Source organism: Schistocerca gregaria, chromosome X, assembly GCF_023897955.1.
Source record: "Schistocerca gregaria isolate iqSchGreg1 chromosome X, iqSchGreg1.2, whole genome shotgun sequence".
Lineage (NCBI taxonomy): Eukaryota > Metazoa > Arthropoda > Insecta > Orthoptera > Acrididae > Schistocerca > Schistocerca gregaria.
The window spans coordinates 588,092,346-588,111,031 of NC_064931.1; the positions used below are offsets into that span (position 1 = coordinate 588,092,346).

Genomic DNA, 18,686 nt, shown 5'->3' on the forward strand with positions numbered 1-18,686 from the left:
GTCTCATAAACATCAAATCAGCAGGTGTAGCAGTGGGCTGTTGCTCCAAATAAGGTAGCGCGAGGTCATGGGCTTCTCCTGTGTCACTAGCTCTCCTTTGTCGCTTTCAGGCTCATTCTCACTTCTGTCACAGCAGCCCACTTCTTCCCGGTCATGAGACAGCAGCAACGAAACTAAATCAACATCAGTAAGGTTCTCCGTACATGCCCCATCCGCTGCCATCCACACATCTACGTCTCCTTCACTAGCTTCTTCACATTCACAGATTATCTGTATCATATGTAGTAGATTTTCCTCTTCATTTTCAACTGGGTTGTCCTGAAATTCAAGAGATGTCCACAGTTTTCTCCACGATTTTCTCAGAGTATTTTCTGAAATACTCTGCTGTGCCTAAAGGAATGCTACAATTTTGGATCAGCGTTCTTAAGTTGTTTGCTGTAAATCAGTTTTAATGTTTGCAGTACGCCCTGGTCCGTCGGCTGTAGATGTGGTGTAACATTTGGCAGCAAATATTTAGGGCGTATTATAGTATTGGTCAGTTGTAGCATCGCGCTTTAGTGTTTAATTCGTAGATTCTTATTTAAATTGCATGTGAGTTTCGTATAGGAGGTGCAATTTCGAGCTTTAGTTACTGTAATCGTAAATTCAGCAGATTGTAGCGCAGTCGTTAGGCATTTGTACAGGTTAGTTGATACATTCTTTTCGTGTTCCGCTTGCGTTATCTAGGCAAGGACTCTTGTTTCGGTAACTGTTGTTAAACATCGACTAGAATGGACAGGGACTGCGATTGCTGTGTTCGGATGAGGGCTGACTTGGCATCCCTTCGCTCACAGCTGCAATTGGCGCTGACTTCGGTCGCGCAGCTTGAGGCTGTTGCCGATGGGCACCACTGTGGGGAGCCGGACTCGGGTATCACGAGGATGTCAACCTCGTCCCGTCTGTCCCCAGATCGGTCTGCCGCTGTGGTTGCCCCGGTTGCTGCCCGCAGTGGGGCTGAGCCCTCGCCTGTGGTTGATTGGGAGGTCGTTCCAAGGCGTGGCAGGCAGCGAAAGGCGTCCCCGGAGGCTGATCAGAAAGCCTCCCCGGTGCGTCTGACAAACCGGTTTCAGGCACTGTCTCTGGTTGAGCCAGATGCAGCTGCCTGTCCTGTTTCAGAGGATCATTCTCAGCCTTCAAGGTCAGGGCAATCGCAGAGGGTGGGCTTACTGGTAGTTGGGAGCTCCAATGTTAGGCGCATAATGGGGCCCCTTAGGGATACGGCGGCTAAGGAGGGGAAGAAATCCAGTGTGCACTCCGTGTGCATTCCGGGAGGAGTCATTCCTGATGTGGAAAGGGTCCTTCCGGATGCCATGAAGAGCACAGGGTGCAGCCAGCTGGAGGTGGTGGCACATGTCGGCACTAATGACGTGTGTCGCTTTGGATCTGAGGAAATTCTCTCTGGATTCCAGCGGCTATCTGATTTGGTGAAGGCTGCCGGTCTTGCTTACGACATGAAGGCAGAGCTCACCATCTGCAGCATCGTTGACAGAACCGACTGCGGACCTTTGGTGCAGAGCCGAGTGGAGGGTCTGAATCAGAGGCTCAGACGGTTTTGCGACCGTATTGGCTGCAGATTCCTTGACTTGCGCCATAGGGTGGTGGGGTTTCGGGTTCCGCTGAATAGGTCAGGAGTTCACTACACTCAGCTGGCGGCTACACGGGTAGCGGAGGCTGTGTGGCGTGGACTGGGCAGTTTTTTAGGTTAGAAGGCCTCGGGAAAGTGCGGGATGGGCTGCAATGTCAAAGGGTGCTGGGCAATTACAGGACGTGCTTGGATCAAGGAACAGTCGGAATTATAGTTGTAAATTGTTGTAGTTGCGCTGGAAAAGTCCCTGAGCTTCAAGCGCTAATAGAAAGCACAGAAGCTGATATCGTTATAGGTACAGAAAGCTGGCTAAAGCCTGAAATAAGTTCTGCAGAAATTTTTACGAAGTCTCAGACGGTGTTCAGGAAAGATAGATTAGGCAGAATTGGTGGTGGAGTGTTTGTGTCTGTCAGTAGTGGTTTATCTTGTAGTGAAGTCGAAGTAGATACTCTGTGCGAATTGGTGTGGGTGGAGGTTATACTTAACAGCCGAATTAAGTTAGTAATTGGCTCCTTCTACCGACCCCCAGACTCCGATGATACAGCTGCGGAACAGTTCAGAGAAAGTTTGAGTCTCGTAACAAATAAATACCCCACTCATACGGTTATAGTTGGTGGGGACTTCAACCTACCCTCGGTATGTTGGCAAAAATACTTGTTCAAAACCGGTGGTAGGCAGAAAACGTCTTCCGAGATTGTCCTAAATGCATTCTCCGAAAATTATTTCGAGCAGTTAGTCCACGAACCCACGCGAATTGTAAATGGTTGCGAAAACACACTTGACCTCTTGGCCACAAACAATCCAGAGCTGATAGAGAGCATCATGACTGATACAGGGATTAGTGATCACAAGGTCATTGTAGCTAGGCTCAAAACCATTTCTTCCAAATCCATCAGAAACAAACGCAAAATAATTTTATTTAAAAAAGCGGATAAAGTGTCACTAGAAGCCTTCCTAAAAGACAATTTCCATTCCTTCCGAACTGACTATGCGAATGTAGACGAGATGTGGCTAAAATTCAAAGATATAGTAGCAACAGCAATTGAGAGATTCATACCTCATAAATTGGTAAGAGATGGAACGGGTCCCCCGTGGTACACAAAAAAGGTCCGAACGCTGTTGCAGAGGCAACGGAAAAAGCATGCGAAATTCAGAAGAACGCGAAATCACGAAGATGGGCTAAAATTTACAGACGCGCGAAATTTGGCACGTACTTCGTTGCGAGATGCCTTTTAATAGGTTCCACAACGAAACATTGTCTCGAAATTTGGTAGAAAATCCGAAGAAATTCTGGTCATATGTAAAGTACACAAGCGGCAAGACGCAGTCAATGCCTTCGCTGCGCAGTGCCGATGGTACTGTTATCGACGACTGTGCCGCTAAAGCGGAGTTATTGAACGCAGTTTTCCGAAATTCCTTCACCAGGGAAAACGAATGGAATATTCCAGAATTTGAAACACGAACATCTGCTAGCATGAGTTTCTTAGAAGTAGATACCTTAGGGGTTGCGAAGCAACTCAAATCGCTTGATACGGGCAAGTCTTCAGGTCCAGATTGTATACCGATTAGGTTCCTTTCAGATTACGCTGATACTATAGCTCCCTACTTAGCACTCATATACAACCGCTCGCTCAGCGATAGATCTGTACCTACAGATTGGAAAATTGCGCAGGTCGCACCAGTGTTCAAGAAGGGTAGTAGGAGTAATCCATTTAACTACAGACCTATATCATTGACGTCGGTTTGCAGTAGGGTTTTGGAGCATATACTGTATTCAAACATTATGAATCACCTCGAAGGGAACGATCTATTGACACGTAATCAGCATGGCTTCAGAAAACATCGCTCTTGTGCAACGCAGCTAGCTCTTTATTCGCACGAAGTAATGGCCGCTATCGACAGGGGATCTCAAGTTGATTCCGTATTTCTAGATTTCCGGAAAGCTTTTGACACCGTTCCTCACAAGCGCCTTCTAATCAAGCTGCGGAGCTATGGGGTATCGTCTCAGTTGTGCGACTGGATTCGTGATTTCCTGTCAGGAAGGTCGCAGTTCGTAGTAATAGACGGCAAATCATCGAGTAAAACTGAAGTGATATCAGGTGTTCCCCAGGGAAGCGTCCTGGGACCTCTACTGTTCCTGATCTATATAAATGACCTGGGTGACAATCTGAGCAGTTCTCTTAGACTGTTCGCAGATGATGCTGTAATTTACCGTCCAGTAAGGTCATCCGAAGACCAGTATCAGCTGCAAAGCGATTTAGAAAAGATTGCTGTATGGTGTATCAGGTGGCAGTTGACGCTAAATAACGAAAAGTGTGAGATGATCCACATGAGTTCCAAAAGAAATCCGTTGGAATTCGATTACTCGATAAATAGTACAATTCTCAAGGCTGTCAATTCAACTAAGTACCTGGGTGTTAAAATTACGAACAACTTCAGTTGGAAGGACCACATAGATAATATTGTCGGGAAGGCGAGCCAAAGGTTGTGTTTCATTGACAGGACACTTAGAAGATGCAACAAGTCCACTAAAGAGACAGCTTACACTACACTCGTTCGTCCTCTGTTAGAATATTGCTGCGCGGTGTGTGATCCTTACCAGGTGGGATTGACGGAGGACATCGAAAGGGTGCAAAAAAGGGCAGCTCGTTTTGTATTATCTCGTTATAGAGGAGAGAGTGTGGCAGATATGATACACGAGTTGGGATGGAAGTCATTACAGCATAGACGTTTTTCGTCGCGGCGAGACCTTTTTACGAAATTTCAGTCACCAACTTTCTCTTCTGAATGCGAAAATATTTTGTTGAGCCCAACCTACATAGGTAGGAATGATCATCAAAATAAAATAAGAGAAATCAGAGCTCGAACAGAAAGGTTTAGGTGTTCGTTTTTCCCGCTCGCTGTTCGGGAGTGGAATAGTAGAGAGATAGTATGATTGTGGTTCGATGAACCCTCTGCCAAGCACTTAAATGTGAATTGCAGAGTAGTCATGTAGATGTAGATGTAGATGAAAAACTTTGCCACAATTTATCCATCACGTAGTTCCTCAGTGCTGGAGTGATATGGCATGTTACCAATCAAAAGGATTGCACAGGGAAACAAATGATTTTCCTTATAAAACCGTCAAACAGAGGGAACAAATTGGCCATGAAACCATTCTTTGAACAGCTTACCATCCATCCATACTTCTTTCTGGTTGTGATAATATACGGGCAGGGTCTTCATGTTGCAGTTTTTAAAAGCTCTGGACCTAGAAGATTTTCTGGTCAGTATTAAAGGCAGCTTGTGATTACCAGCAGAATTGCTGCATGCTAATAAAGCCACACAATCTTTGCACATTTTAAAACCAGGATCATGGTCTTCTGATTTTGATGCCAGGCTTTTTGTTGCCAATGCCCTAAAATTAAGGCCAGTCTTGTCAGCATTATAAATTTTTTGGGGAGAATACTTCCCTCTCTTATAATTTTTTCCAAACTCACCCAAGTATTCCTTCGCTGCATCACAATCAGAAGAATGCTTCTCTCCAGTAATTGTCAGCTGATGGATTCCATGACTTTTTTGATTCTGTCCAACCAACCCATGCTCACACTAAAAGACTTCTCATCATTCATTAACTTGTTCAAATAAACAGCCTTCTCCTTAACCAGTGCTCCACTCAAAGGAGTTAATGTTTCTCTTTCCTCTGTACACCACAGGAAAAGAGCTTCATCCACTTTATCGTACTGGGACTTTTCAAAGTCTGCTGAAATTAGAGTGTTTTTCTCGAAGATGTTGCACAGGACTGTTAAAGCTTCACTCGGGTCTTCGTCCAATCACAAATGGTTGCTTTACCAACACCCAGTTCCGTTGCCAGTTTAAATACGTTCTCACCATTGTCTATCCGCTTCAAAGCATTCAGTTTTTCTTTGAGAGTTAACGTTTACTCATGACGAAAGTATGTACACCACTACACCTGAATGAATGCAATACAACTGTTAGGCGTGCCATTGATCGATAACTAACATAACCAAGCACTTTGTGAGCCAACTGGCAGTGCACTGACCTCGGACACTACAAAGGTCTCAAAAATGCACAACAACAAGGGCAGGGAGTGAGAGTGAGCCGTTGTTCTCACACTTGTTCCCATTTGTTACTGTGGTGTGCCTATTTGTGTCTGCTTGGTATACTTTATTCTAGAAATTCATCACCATAATTCTGGCCAATCCAAACAAATCGTTAATCCAAGCAAGGTCCGGTCACAATTAGTTCAGATTAATGGGACTCTACTGTATTTTGAATATTTTTGAACCTGCTTAGGGTTATTAAAAAATTGCAAAGAAATTGATGCTTTTTTTCCCGAAATGCTTCCTCATATTGAGGTACCATTTAATCCACTGTTATACATCTGAAGGATTATCAAATTTTTACCAGATATGCATGACATGATGGCTGAGGTACTTGACCTATTTAATTCCGTGTATTATGTATATTACAAGGATAAAAAATATCATATCTTGCATTTTAATTTTATATTTTTTTCTAATGAAAATGTTATTTTCCTATAATTTAGTTGATTCTGCAATAAAGCTTAGGTCTACTACATAAGTATGGACTATTGCAATATTTGGACCTGAATTCTGAAAAATACAGCTTGTGGGGAAATTGCGAATGAAGACACGAGTCCAATTAAACTGTGCCTCAGAACATTCCTGAAGCATAGTCTTCATCCTGCAGCATGTCTTCCTCTTCAATCTTCCTCTTGGCATTCCTTTTAGCACTTCTTGCTTCTTTGGTAACTAGAAAAGCAAATCTTTCAGATTCATGCACCTGTTGTCTGTCACATGCAAGCAATTGATCTTCCATATTAGAGCCACATTTTATGCCTGAATTTCTCAGGACTTGCACCCTTCCTATCACTCCATCACTGAAACATATCGCTGCATCTAGTACACCAATTTTTAATATATTTAGTCCTACAAAAACATTCTTGGGTTATCATTCCCATATGCAAAGGTATAAACTTTCATTTGTCTTGTGAGTGCCCCCCTTGAAGACATTTACTAAGCAAAGCGGGGTCCCTCAGGTGTCCAAAAATGGGTTTTATTTCATTCGTAACAGGCTCAGGAAGAGAATGCTTATGATGGTATATTTGACCACTTCCTTTTGCTCTTTGGTAACTACACCAAACTTTGGGGAAAACTCAGTGAACAGGGTGGTCATCTGTGGACAAATTATGAAAGTAGGTGGTCCATACAGCTTTTCTCATTGCTGTAACATCATTCAGAGGTGCAGTTCGTCTAATGGCTAGTCCATAATAACTCTGAAGGTGTCTATTTCAGTTTTTGTCAGTCTGCCTCAGCAAGACAGATTTTCCATCAGATAGCAACTTTCCTTTCATTTCTCTACGTAGCTTTCGCAATCTAGCACCCATCCTCTTTTGCATATGTCCACAAAACCCCAGTTTTGTTACCAAGGTATCAACACAAACATTGAACTCATTAATTTTATTGGAAGTTTTAGAATCTCTATCACCCAGATACTTCGTATATCTAACGTTATAAACGGCCACCGACCTCTGAAATATTTTTAGAGCTCCATCACACTCCATAACTCCACTGTAACCATCATAATTCTTAGAACACTGATGTTCAATATGTCCTTCAGTGTTACCATGACAGGTGTGGCAGTACTTAGATAAGCGTTCAACATCAACTACTTTCCCATTCTCCAGAGAAGTAGCACATAAAACACCACTCAAGGAACGATGTCCTCGACATTGCCATGTCCTGTCAGGTGCAACAGAAATGTCCCAGGTTCCACTAATATCTCCAGTTTCTTCTACTTAACGTTTCATAGATGCTTTAGATACAGCTGTGAAGGCACCTAAAAGTATTTTTATGTACTTACTGAACCTACTGGGAGGAGGAGGGAGGGAGGGTCCATCAAACCACAAAATGGTTGAGCAGCCTCCTTTTCCTATTGTGTGCATTGCATTCACTAACTTCAAATTCACATCATATGAATTATGCACAATGTTCGAAGTCATTTTCGAGGTAGATTTATTGCAGGATCTACACAGAACAACTAATTTCAAAGCTAAACCCTTCCTGCTACTTCGTTGTTTAGTTATTTCCAAACAGACTACACCATCACATTGTTTACATTTCACCACTTCCTTTACCAAAGAAGATAAGATGCCCACATCAACAACAAAAAATCCACTGCAAACAGTGCCATTGTTAACACAAAAATTTGAATCACCAGGAGGCATGTTATGTGGCAGTTTCTTCCCTGAAGAACTGATACATAAGTTACTTTAAACAGTGTGGCTTGCTTTGTTTGTGAACTGGTTACCACATAATTATCTTTTATTGAATTTCTTGATGTGTGGCATAGTTAGTATTTATTGCACACTAAAGGATATCTACTTCCACAAATATATGTATCACTTGGGCAACAAACTTCAGTAACATGTGAACAAACTGCTTCAGCGAAACAAAAGTAAATACTAACAAAGATAATCATGTACAGACACTAGAATCCTGCACTGTTAACAACATATACAAAGTATCATATGTATGATCACTGGAAACAGAAAGTTCACAGTTGTTTTCGAAATAATACCGGTTTCTGTAACCGAAATAAATGGGGTGTGATGGCGTACGTGACCATAACTTCAAAATTTGGTATATGTAGGTCATTTTTAATTTGAAACACTAAAATGTATGTATCAGTGTAATCGGGAAAGGCTATATAATTTAATAAAGACATAAAATTTTTTGAGATTTCCACCCTTTATAAGTACCCTGTATCCTTAAATTTTCTTTAGAGAAAATTGTTTCTGCCCTCTCTTCAATTTACTCATTCCAAAACTGGAGGTACACATCCTATTTCCAAGGAAAAGGTGAAATGTCTGGGTCCCACTTTTGATGAGAAGATAACATGGTTGCCACACCTTAAAGAACTCGAACTGAGATGTCTCAAGCCCTTGAACATCCTTAAATGTGTCATAGGTCTTGGGGAGTCGACAGGGCGCATCAGCTCCAACTTCATAAGAACTTTGAGTGACCCTGGCTTGAATACAGATGCTGGGTTTATGGATCAGACTGGTGAGTCCCTGCTGTGTATTAGACGTCTACTGCTTGTGTTACCTCAAGATATAAGGCTTTGTCCACTCCTAAATCACTAGTAACTAGCTAAGTTGTGCAGCGGCCACTGGAATGGCTTTTCAGTCAGTCCACAGGCAGCAAGACCATTCAGTATCTGTATGAGGGAGAGCCTTAAGGTACTGCAAGTAGGGGTACAGGGGTAGAGTAGGGCATACCCCTGGCTACTAAAGAGTCCCAGATTACTTAAGGAGATCTTACATCACCACCCAGATTTTATTACTGTTCATATTTGTGAGCAAAAGAAGTGAGATTGTATTGGCAGCTCTGTTGTCTTCCCCAACATTGTCTACAAGATAGGGCTCCCAGAGCAGTGCTCAGTTGATAATGAGGAATCCTGAGGGCACTGGAGCAGATGGAGACGGTGTCACGGCAAGGAATTCCTTACCTGCTCAGCTTCCCATGGTGCCCTTCCCCTATACATCAGATATACCCAGCAGACCGAATGGTGGAGAAGTGCAGAAAGCTCTCCTTCCCTTGCAAAGGCAGGGCAAGAAAATAGTTGGCTGCTTAGTTCCAGGGCACACAGGGATCCGGGGAAGAGAACTTGCTGATGCGGCTGCCAATGAGGCTTGCTCCCTTCAACATTGTGTGCTGTTCAGTTCCCTGTGACAAAAAGACCATGTGGTGGTAAGAGGACCCAGGGCTGGAGGTGAGGCATAATAAACTACATTCCGTAAAACCTTCAGTGCAACCGTGGCTATCTTCTTCCGACTGCGATGAGTTGAAGATGTAGCCTTTACACAGCTTGGAGTGCGACATGGTTCATTGACACATTGCTTTATCTTACATTGTGAGGAGCCCCCAGTGTGTGACAGATGTGGGACACAGCTGTCAATATGACAGTTATAGTTGAATGACCTAAAGGTTGATCTGGGTCTCCCATAGGACCTGCCCTTTATTTTAACTGATAAAGAGGTGCGTGTGGTTTCTGTGTTAAGATTTTGTGTAATATTCAGAATTCTTCTCTGTGGAGCATCTGCTGTCGACAGAAGTACAGTTAGTCGCTGGGCACGGAGGATGAGGTCATTAGAAGGTGGTTCGGTGGAACTCCACAATTTGCAGTGGTCGAGGAGACCATCCGTGGCTCTCTCACCTGACACACCTGCCCTAGCCCCTTCAGACTTACACTTGTTTGGGCCATTAAAGGATGCCATTTGTGGAAGACATTTTGAGGATGATGGGGAGGTGATTTAACATAGTGAAGCAGTGGCTCCACCACCAGGGCAAGATTTGGTACCAATGGGGGCATACATGCCCTCGTTCCGCCCTGGGGGAAGGACAGGATGGAGGTTATGTGGAAAAATTGGGTGTGTAGCTAAAACAACATTCTTTTATGTTTGTAATTCTCATTATGTTCAATAAAAAAATTGTTGAAGAAAGAATGCAGTGCATTGGTTTCTGGGCAACTGTCGTGAGTCATCGAGCCAGTCATCTGTCCCCTTTTTGAACTGTCTCTGCACTGGTATTTTATCCTTGATTTTATCTAGTTATTCTGATGTGTTTTTTCAGGGTTACCTTTCATTCTTGTGGGAGAATCAAACTTGGTTTTCCAATTTATTGTTATTTCTTAATAGATTATCGCCATGCTCATCTGTGTGTCATTCATGCAAGGGCGCTGATGACCTTGCTGTTTAGTGCCCTCACCCACAAATCCATCATCATCATCATCATCATCATCATCCATTACAGATGAACCACAATTTCCTAAAATTCTCCCAGTAAATCCTCCACTTTCACTACTACAGTTCTTAAAGCTCATTCCATTTCATATTGCTTTAAAACGCTACGCATACACATTAATAGACATGACTGTCAAGGAGCACAATACTAATGGTGTATTCGAAAATTGTGGTATTGTTTTTTCTGCTCACTGGCATTAACTTAAAATAATCTTCTTTTAGAGGAAGCTATCATTCGTTATATCAACTAGGAATTTTGTGTGCCATCTACTATCCTTCTACACTCTCAGCGGTGCCTTCTTTTTTCCATTCGCTTGAGTCATTGCACTGGGTGAGGGATTTTTGATAAATGCAAGCTAAGTAAGGGGCCAATGCTGTGGAGTACTCTATTTAAAATTAAATTGGGATTCCATCCAGACCTGGTGACTTACTTATTTTCAACTCTGTCCGTTGCTTCTCTACACCAGGTATGCCTGTATGTATGTCCTCCATGTTGTATCCATGCATGTTCATACAATCTTCTTGTGTGAATGATTTCTTAAATGAGAAATTTAAAATGTAAGCTTTTCTTTTCCTCTCTGCTACTGTGACGCCAGACTGGTCAGTATGTAACTAGATAGAAGTATTGGACCCACTTAGTGATTTTATATAGGACCAGAATTTACTCTGGTTCTCGGCAAGATCTTTTGCTAAGATATGATGGTGGTAGTTGTTGTATGCTTCATGCATTGATGTTTGTAACGACATACAAATCTTTAATAATTTTTGCCTATCATAATTTGTGTGTGTTTTTTTGAACCAAGAGTGCAAGTATCTGCTTCCTCAGCATTTTCCGAATTTTGATGATGGGTCTATTCTATCCTTAATCCACGTTCTTGACACATACCTCTCAACAGCGCTAATTGAAGAATGTTTTTTCAAAAGTCAGTATTTGCAAAAAATTTAAAAATTTAGATTTTTAGTTACGGATCAGTGTTACCATGCATGACCTATTGAAATTGTTTCGCTATTTGTGTCATAACATTGAGTAAGAAGTTATCAGGTTTCCACCTGCATCAGATAATAAGATTTCCACAAGCTTTTCACCAATAAGGGCGTACCAGCAGCCCACTGACAGTCATACCACACGACAATGGCCAAGGAGTGGTTGATCGAAACCTCATGGAATTTGAACCATTTGTTGTGGCTGGAAGCGTGAGAACTTTTTATTCAGTATTAGCGCCACAAGACTACATTTTTACATTAGATACCTCTATGGGAAGGAAATGTGACAAAGCATTAAACGTCTGGGGAAAAATGCAGCAAGATGGTTGATAAGAGTTCCTTACCTTTTCTACTGTGCTGAAGACTAGTCTAAGATTTGTTATGGTATCTCATCACTTCAGTACTGTCCCCTCCAGGAGAAAAATGCAAAACAATGGGCAAAAGCTGGATCTGCAACTAAAAGGGATGCTCACAACTTTGCACTGGGATTAGGTACAGTTTCCCAACAAATGTCATCATAGAAATGAACTGCTGAGAAGCAGAAAGGAAGATGCATCTGTGCATTGCAACAATATCACATTTTGGACCACAGATCCTCAGACCACATTGTTGTCAACTTGCGGGCGAGAGGGAGACACAGGTGCAATTTTGACGTTTAAGGAGTTAACTTGTACCTTCGCCGCAGGGGAGCCCTTTCTGTGAAATAATATAGGGTGTAAGACAGACAGGCCACCAGCAGACAATATGTGGCACAAAATGAGCCATATTCTTAGGGAAGCAAATCTGCCAGCACCCAACATGACCAGGGCTGAACCCAGTGGTTTTGGGTGCAATAAGCAAAGATTAAAGTATTGTGATACTTCCTGCTGGCAAGAGCACTGCAACCATAATTATGGAATGTGCGGACTACGATATGAAGATTTGCATGCTACAGGATAAAGGTACTAACCGGAATCTCCTATGTGACCCGACATGGGAGTAAGACACATCTGAGCTTCTGAAGTGTCTTCTGTCTTTTAGACTGTGTGTTACAGGATCTTCTCCGTATGGCACCTGGACCACCTGCTGTTTATATCTTACAGAAGATCCATGTAAGTGGGACACCCTTTCGTCTTGTTGTATTCTTCATTGGCTCACAGACATGCAATCTGGCCAAATACTTGACCAATCCCCTCACTCCACATGTGGGACACAGTGAACATTACAGAAAAAAACCTTCACCCCATTTTATGAGCCGAATTAACTGTGTTTGACACAGTGAAGATTACATGATGGTCAGTTTTGATGTGGTGGCATTGATTAAGATTGTGCCTATCAAATTCTTTGGGCCTAATATCTTACTTCTTTGTAACTGATGTATTCAAGATATTTAGGCATATTCTTGTGTCTTATTTTCTGTACAGAGGCCAGTATTACAATTAGATGGAAGACATTGTTATGGAAACCTATTACCTCCAGCTGTTGCAAATATCTTCCTCAAGAATTCAGAAGAGATTGCATTAGACACAGCACTATTAAAGCCTAGTTGTTTCTGTCTGAAATGTTGGCAACACATTCATCACGTAGCCCCACAGACATGAAGAAACTGTTATTGGCAACAGTAATGTCGTTTACCATAGAAATTGCAAAAGTCAATGCCTCCGTAACAGAATCTGTAGATAACCTACGTACACCAATCTGCATGTGAATTCTGTCAGTCATTGTCACAGAAGCGCACTATGTTACAAACATTGGTGCATTGTGCAAGAAGATATTGGATGCCTCTAACCTGCCCCATGAGCTAACCCACCTATGTGAGATCTTCAGGAACAGCACATACAGTGTTTCCCAAATAAATGATTTGATATCAAATGAGATTCACAATAAGACCACCAGTTAAGAGCAGGTGAAGAAACTTGCTTTGATGCCTATGTTCTGTTAAAAACACACTACAGCTGAGAATGCTTTAAAAAAATAGTCACTCGATCAAATTTGATGAAGCCTCTTTAACAACTTCTAGGACTGTGTAATTAGAGAAGCCATTGAAGTAAAATTCACCAACAATGTTCTTAATAGAGCCGCCCTGCGGCTCAGTGTGGTGTAGGATGCAGTGATCACAAAGTTGTAGTGGGTCAGTCAACGCATGCCCATCTATGGTGATGTTGGGAGCACCAGGGGCAGCTAGTGTATACAGGGTGTTACAAAAAGGTACAGCCAAACTTTCAGGAAAAATTCCTCACACACAAATAAAGAAAAGATGTTACGTGGACATGTGTCCGGAAACACTTAATTTCCATGTTAGAGCCCATTTTAGTTTCGTCAGTATGTAATGTACTTCCTCGATTCACCGCCAGTTGGCCCAATTGAAGGAAGGTAATGTTGACTTCGGTGCTTGTGTTGACACGTGACTCATTGCTCTACAGTACTAGCACCAAGCACATCAGTACGTAGCATCAACAGCTTAGTGCTCATCACGAACGTGGTTTTGCAGTCAGTGCATTGTTTACAAATGCGGAGTTGGCAGATGCCCATTTGATGTATGGATTAGCACGGGGCAATAGCCGTGGTGCGGTACGTTTGTATCGAGACAGATTTCCAGAACGAAGTGTCCCGAGAGGAAGACGTTTGAAGCAATTGATCGGCATCTTAGGGAGCACGGAACATTCCAGCCTATGACTCGCGACTGGCGAAGACCTAGAACAACGAGGACACCTGCAATGGACGAGGCAATTCTTCGTGCAGTTGTCGATAATCCTAATGTCAGCGTCAGAGAAGTTGCTGCTGTACAAGGTAACGTTGACCACGTGACTGTATGGAGAGTGCTATGGGAGAACCAGTTGTTTCAGCGCCATGTACAGCGTGTGCTGGTACTATCAGCAGCTGATTGGCCTCCACGGGTACACTGCTGCGAATGGTTCATCCAACAATGTGTCAATCCTCATTTGAGTGCAAATGTTCTCTTTACAGATGAGGCTTCATTCCAACTTCATCAAATTGTAAATTTTCACAATTGACATGTGTAGGCTGACTAGAATCCACACGCAATTGTGCAATCACATCATCAACACAGATTTTCTGTGAACGTTTGGGCAGTCATTGTTTGTGATGTCTTGATTGGGCCCCATGTTCTTCCAGCTACGCTCAGTGGAGCACGTTACCATGATTTCATACGGAATACTACTCTACCTGCGCTGCTAGAACATGTGCCTTTACAACTACGACACATGTGGTTCATGCACGATGGAGCTCCTGCACATTTCAGTCGAAGTGTTCGTACGCTTCTCAACAACAGATTTGGTGACCGATGGATTGGTAGAGGCGGACGAATTCCATGGCCTCCACGCTCTCCTTACCTCAACCCTCTTGACTTTCATTTATGGGGGCTTTTAAAAGCTCTTGTCTACGCAACCCCGGTACCAAATGTAGAGACTCTTCGTGCTCGTATTGTGGACGGCTGTGATACAATACGCCATTCTCCAGGGCTGCATCAGCGCATCACAGATTCCATGCGATGGAGGGTGGATGCATGTATCCTTGCTAACGGAGGACATTTTGCACATTTTCTGTAACAGAGTGTTTGAAGTCACGCTGGTACATTCTCTTGCTGTGTGTTTCCACATAACATATTTTCTTTCTTTGTGTGTGTGAGGAATGTTTTCTGAAAGTTTGGCCATACCATTTTGTAACACCCTGTATAAGGGCATACGAGCAGCTCACTGGCAGGCATCCGATTATACAGTGGCCACGGAGTGCCAGGTCTAAAGCTGGTGGAATTTTAACCATTTGACATTACTGGAAGCCTGAGACCTTTTTATTCAGCGTTGCCGCTGCAAGACTGTGTTTTTTCAGTATAAAACAGTTTTGAAAGTAAAATAGGAAGTGCACCCTTTGTTGAAATATAGCAGATTTAAAATACTGCGGGATCTCTTCAAGAACCAAGTGGAGATTTGCTCCAAACTTCGTGTAGTTCTTTGCACTCATCTCTAAAAGGCTGTCTTCTGCATGTTCTCCATAGGACCTCATTGCTTGTGGTCAGTTCTTAATCTTCCCATGGGTGGAAAGCAGTGATAGGGATTGCAGGCATCTGTAATATGGATAATGTCTTACAAGAAGCATGGGTAACCTTTGGTGGCCCCGCAGGCTGGATTCACATGCATATTTCAGGTTGCGGGCCGCATTGTCACATAACATGATAGCAGTGCTCGTAACACACAGTCAAAACTAATGAGCCTGTGACGTTAATGTTTACGGGCCTTTGACGTTAATGTTTATGGTGTAACAGATTGATGTGAATGACACAGCTTTCCAAACAACCTATGCCAACAAATTATGACTTGAAAATAACATTGTTCAGTGTAAGTTTATATTAACCCTCCCTTCATGTTTTCATTTATTTGTGTGTCGTAAACAATGTGTCTTTATCTATGATTTTTTTGCGGTAGCTGGCTTAAAACTTTCATTGGAAAATTTTGCAACTCTGTTAGTGAGGCAACTTTGCTCATGACATGTAAATAAGTAAAATTATGCGAAGATTGGATTTCAGGCATTTTGAAATATCACGGAATAATAAATTCCTGTAAAAGTAACTTGTTGCAGCTGATTCATTATAAATTACTCAGTTTCAACAGCTGCTGTGTTCTAATACATTCATCACAGACAAAAATTAGTTGCTAGTAATTATACGAGTAAGAACTCTGAACAAGTGAACATAATGGTGATTTGTCAAACTGATAATCATTGTCATCACTCTCTCAATACTAAGAATATTTTGGATGGCATTGGTACTGTTCCTTGATATTTCTAGTATTAACAATAAGATAACACTCGTCCTCAGACAGTCATTATATTGACGTATTGACAATAGTATTGAACGTGTGAGGGTCTGCTGACTCACATGTGAAATTTGTATCATTCCTAATGGTACGCACAAGTTGTATGTTACTTATACTGCACAGAAAGGCCAAAACTGATCACACCAATGACAGCAGAGGTTTTACAGACTGTACTGTCAATAAGACAGTACTCATGTGATGGAATATCAGCGCCTGTAATGCGCAAGTTCGAAGACATCTGTGTCATGCAGGTTCGTAAATAACATATTTGGACTCATCTCTAAGCTTTCCAAGAGAACATGAATATTATCATACATAGTGGAATACAAAAATTTGGCCATACAGCCAAAAGGAAACTTGTCTGGCTTCACAGCAGCTTGCCCGGTGAATAAGGCAGAATTTTGTCACCCGTGACTGTGGCAATACAAGACACCCCATCTTCAGATGTTTAAATTTATTTTTGCACTGTACTTTAACTCGGCATCATAGTTCCTTACAATTCATTATAACAACTTGTACCCCAAAATAAAACTTTACAAGATCATGGGATTGCACATAAGCTCGTGTGAAACATGGCAACTTCATCCAAATCCAGTACGCTGAACACACAAATTTTGCAATTACCCATTAGGAAAGCTATATATATATATATATATATATATTCAACAGCGGGTTAATGTGAGCTCTGAGTTTGAATTTTTAACACAAGATTGTTGATGCCTGAATTCTATGTCACTGATACTGGATCTTAAGGTATTTTCCAGGTTGTTGTCTGTTAACTTTGTACACATGTTGCATTTATTTGCTTTCATACGAAAAGGAAGTTGTTCACACATACATGTGCTTCCAGAAAGACAAATTTTACTTCTTGATGATCTCAGGTGTGGATATTTCTCTTCGATTAAATAAGTTTTATAAAATTCGACCAGGTTTACTTCTTCATATTTAAATTTTAAAGACAAAGCTTTCCGAAGGTCAGTAAGTTCCATTTGGAGGTTTCTTGGGGCCTTTTCTACATCATATGTTATTGGGTTAGCAAATATAGCAATCATGCAGTGTGCATTCCTGAAATCGGAAAACTTTGTGGTAAATTGCACTTTTAATGATTTCAGCGCATCAGCATAAGTAAAATAATTGACATTGTCATAAGTTGACACTGTTAGAAAGTGGTAACAGTTTCCAGCTCTCATCTGCATTTCCCACAAGTGAATGTATGTATAATTTTCAGATGTATGTATAATTTGTGAATTAACTGCCCTTGTTCCTGGTGTTTGTAATTTAAGCTCATTTAAATGAGCTGTGATGTCAGCCAGAAATGCTAAATCACAAACCCATTGAGGATTGTTTATTTCAGCCAGGGATTCTCTTTGAAAGTCATAAATCATAAAAATGTTTTAGCGTTTTGCCCGTACTCAGCCATTTCACTTGGAAATGGTAAGCTAAATCTTCATGTTCGGAGCACTGGTCATTCAAATACTGTTTGAATTGGCAGTGATTTAGTGCTTGGGACATAATGAAAATGATGCTCATGGTAACCTCATCTATGACATGTTCGTTTTAATTGATTTAGCACACAAATTTTGTTGGTGAATAATGCAGTAAAGAATTGTTAAACTTTCTATGTCAATATTTAGTTCAGAAGACTTTTCGTTTAATGTACCAGTAAAACCTTTTTGTGCTCCATCAGAAAAATCTCCAATGAGTTGACCCTGCTGCAGGTTGAAGGATTCAATGATTTTTTTCAATTTCATGAAAAAATCTTAACCAGTATTGGTTTAATGGCTCATGGCCAGGCCCAATTCCCTCATGATGCACCATGTCTAACGTTAATAAATAAGGAAGAATGTTCAAATACAGTAAATACTATATTGTGGGATTGTACATCCATAACGATTATGGCATAGTGGTGTGAATGTTGCTGTGGAGTATGTCATATAAACATTACACAGAATTGGGGCTCTGTATTTTACTCTGTGATCATGAATAATAAAGATCAAATGTTTCATATGTAAACAAATAGTAAAAAAAAATGCACATTATCCAGTCTCTTTATTCAGTTCACCCTGCTATCATTTCATAAATGATTTACTTGAAACGTGCAGTTATTGAGTTCATCCTTGTGGCTACAGCACCTCACACATACATACATACATAGAAGAAGAAAGTTATTTTAGATTGCTTTCATATGAAATTATATGTTTTCAATTTTGTTGTAGGATTATGTTCTTTGGGACTTCATTGCAATGAGGGATGACCCAGAAAATTACCAGCCATCAGTGCCCGCACAGTATCCACAGAGCTTGGATTCATCGAGTACAGAATCTGATCTTTCATACTGACAAGCAACGCCTTCTACTTTGTGCAGATGTAATTTCTGTTTTTATACTATACATCAGTTTAACTGTAGCTTTAATTTGAAATCTTGTTTCTATTGGAATGA

At 41.5% G+C, this 18,686-nt stretch overlaps 1 protein-coding gene across 1 annotated transcript in view; it reads left to right on the forward strand.

The window, feature by feature from the left end:
• Positions 1-18,686, forward strand: part of LOC126298615 (probable E3 ubiquitin-protein ligase makorin-1) — a 124,463-nt gene that overhangs the window by 102,246 nt on the left and 3,531 nt on the right. Inside the window, exon 9 of the mRNA XM_049990021.1 lies at positions 18,463-18,613. Coding sequence (XP_049845978.1) covers positions 18,463-18,585 — 123 coding nt within the window. The 3' untranslated portion in view covers positions 18,586-18,613. The remainder of the gene's footprint in view (positions 1-18,462; positions 18,614-18,686) is intronic.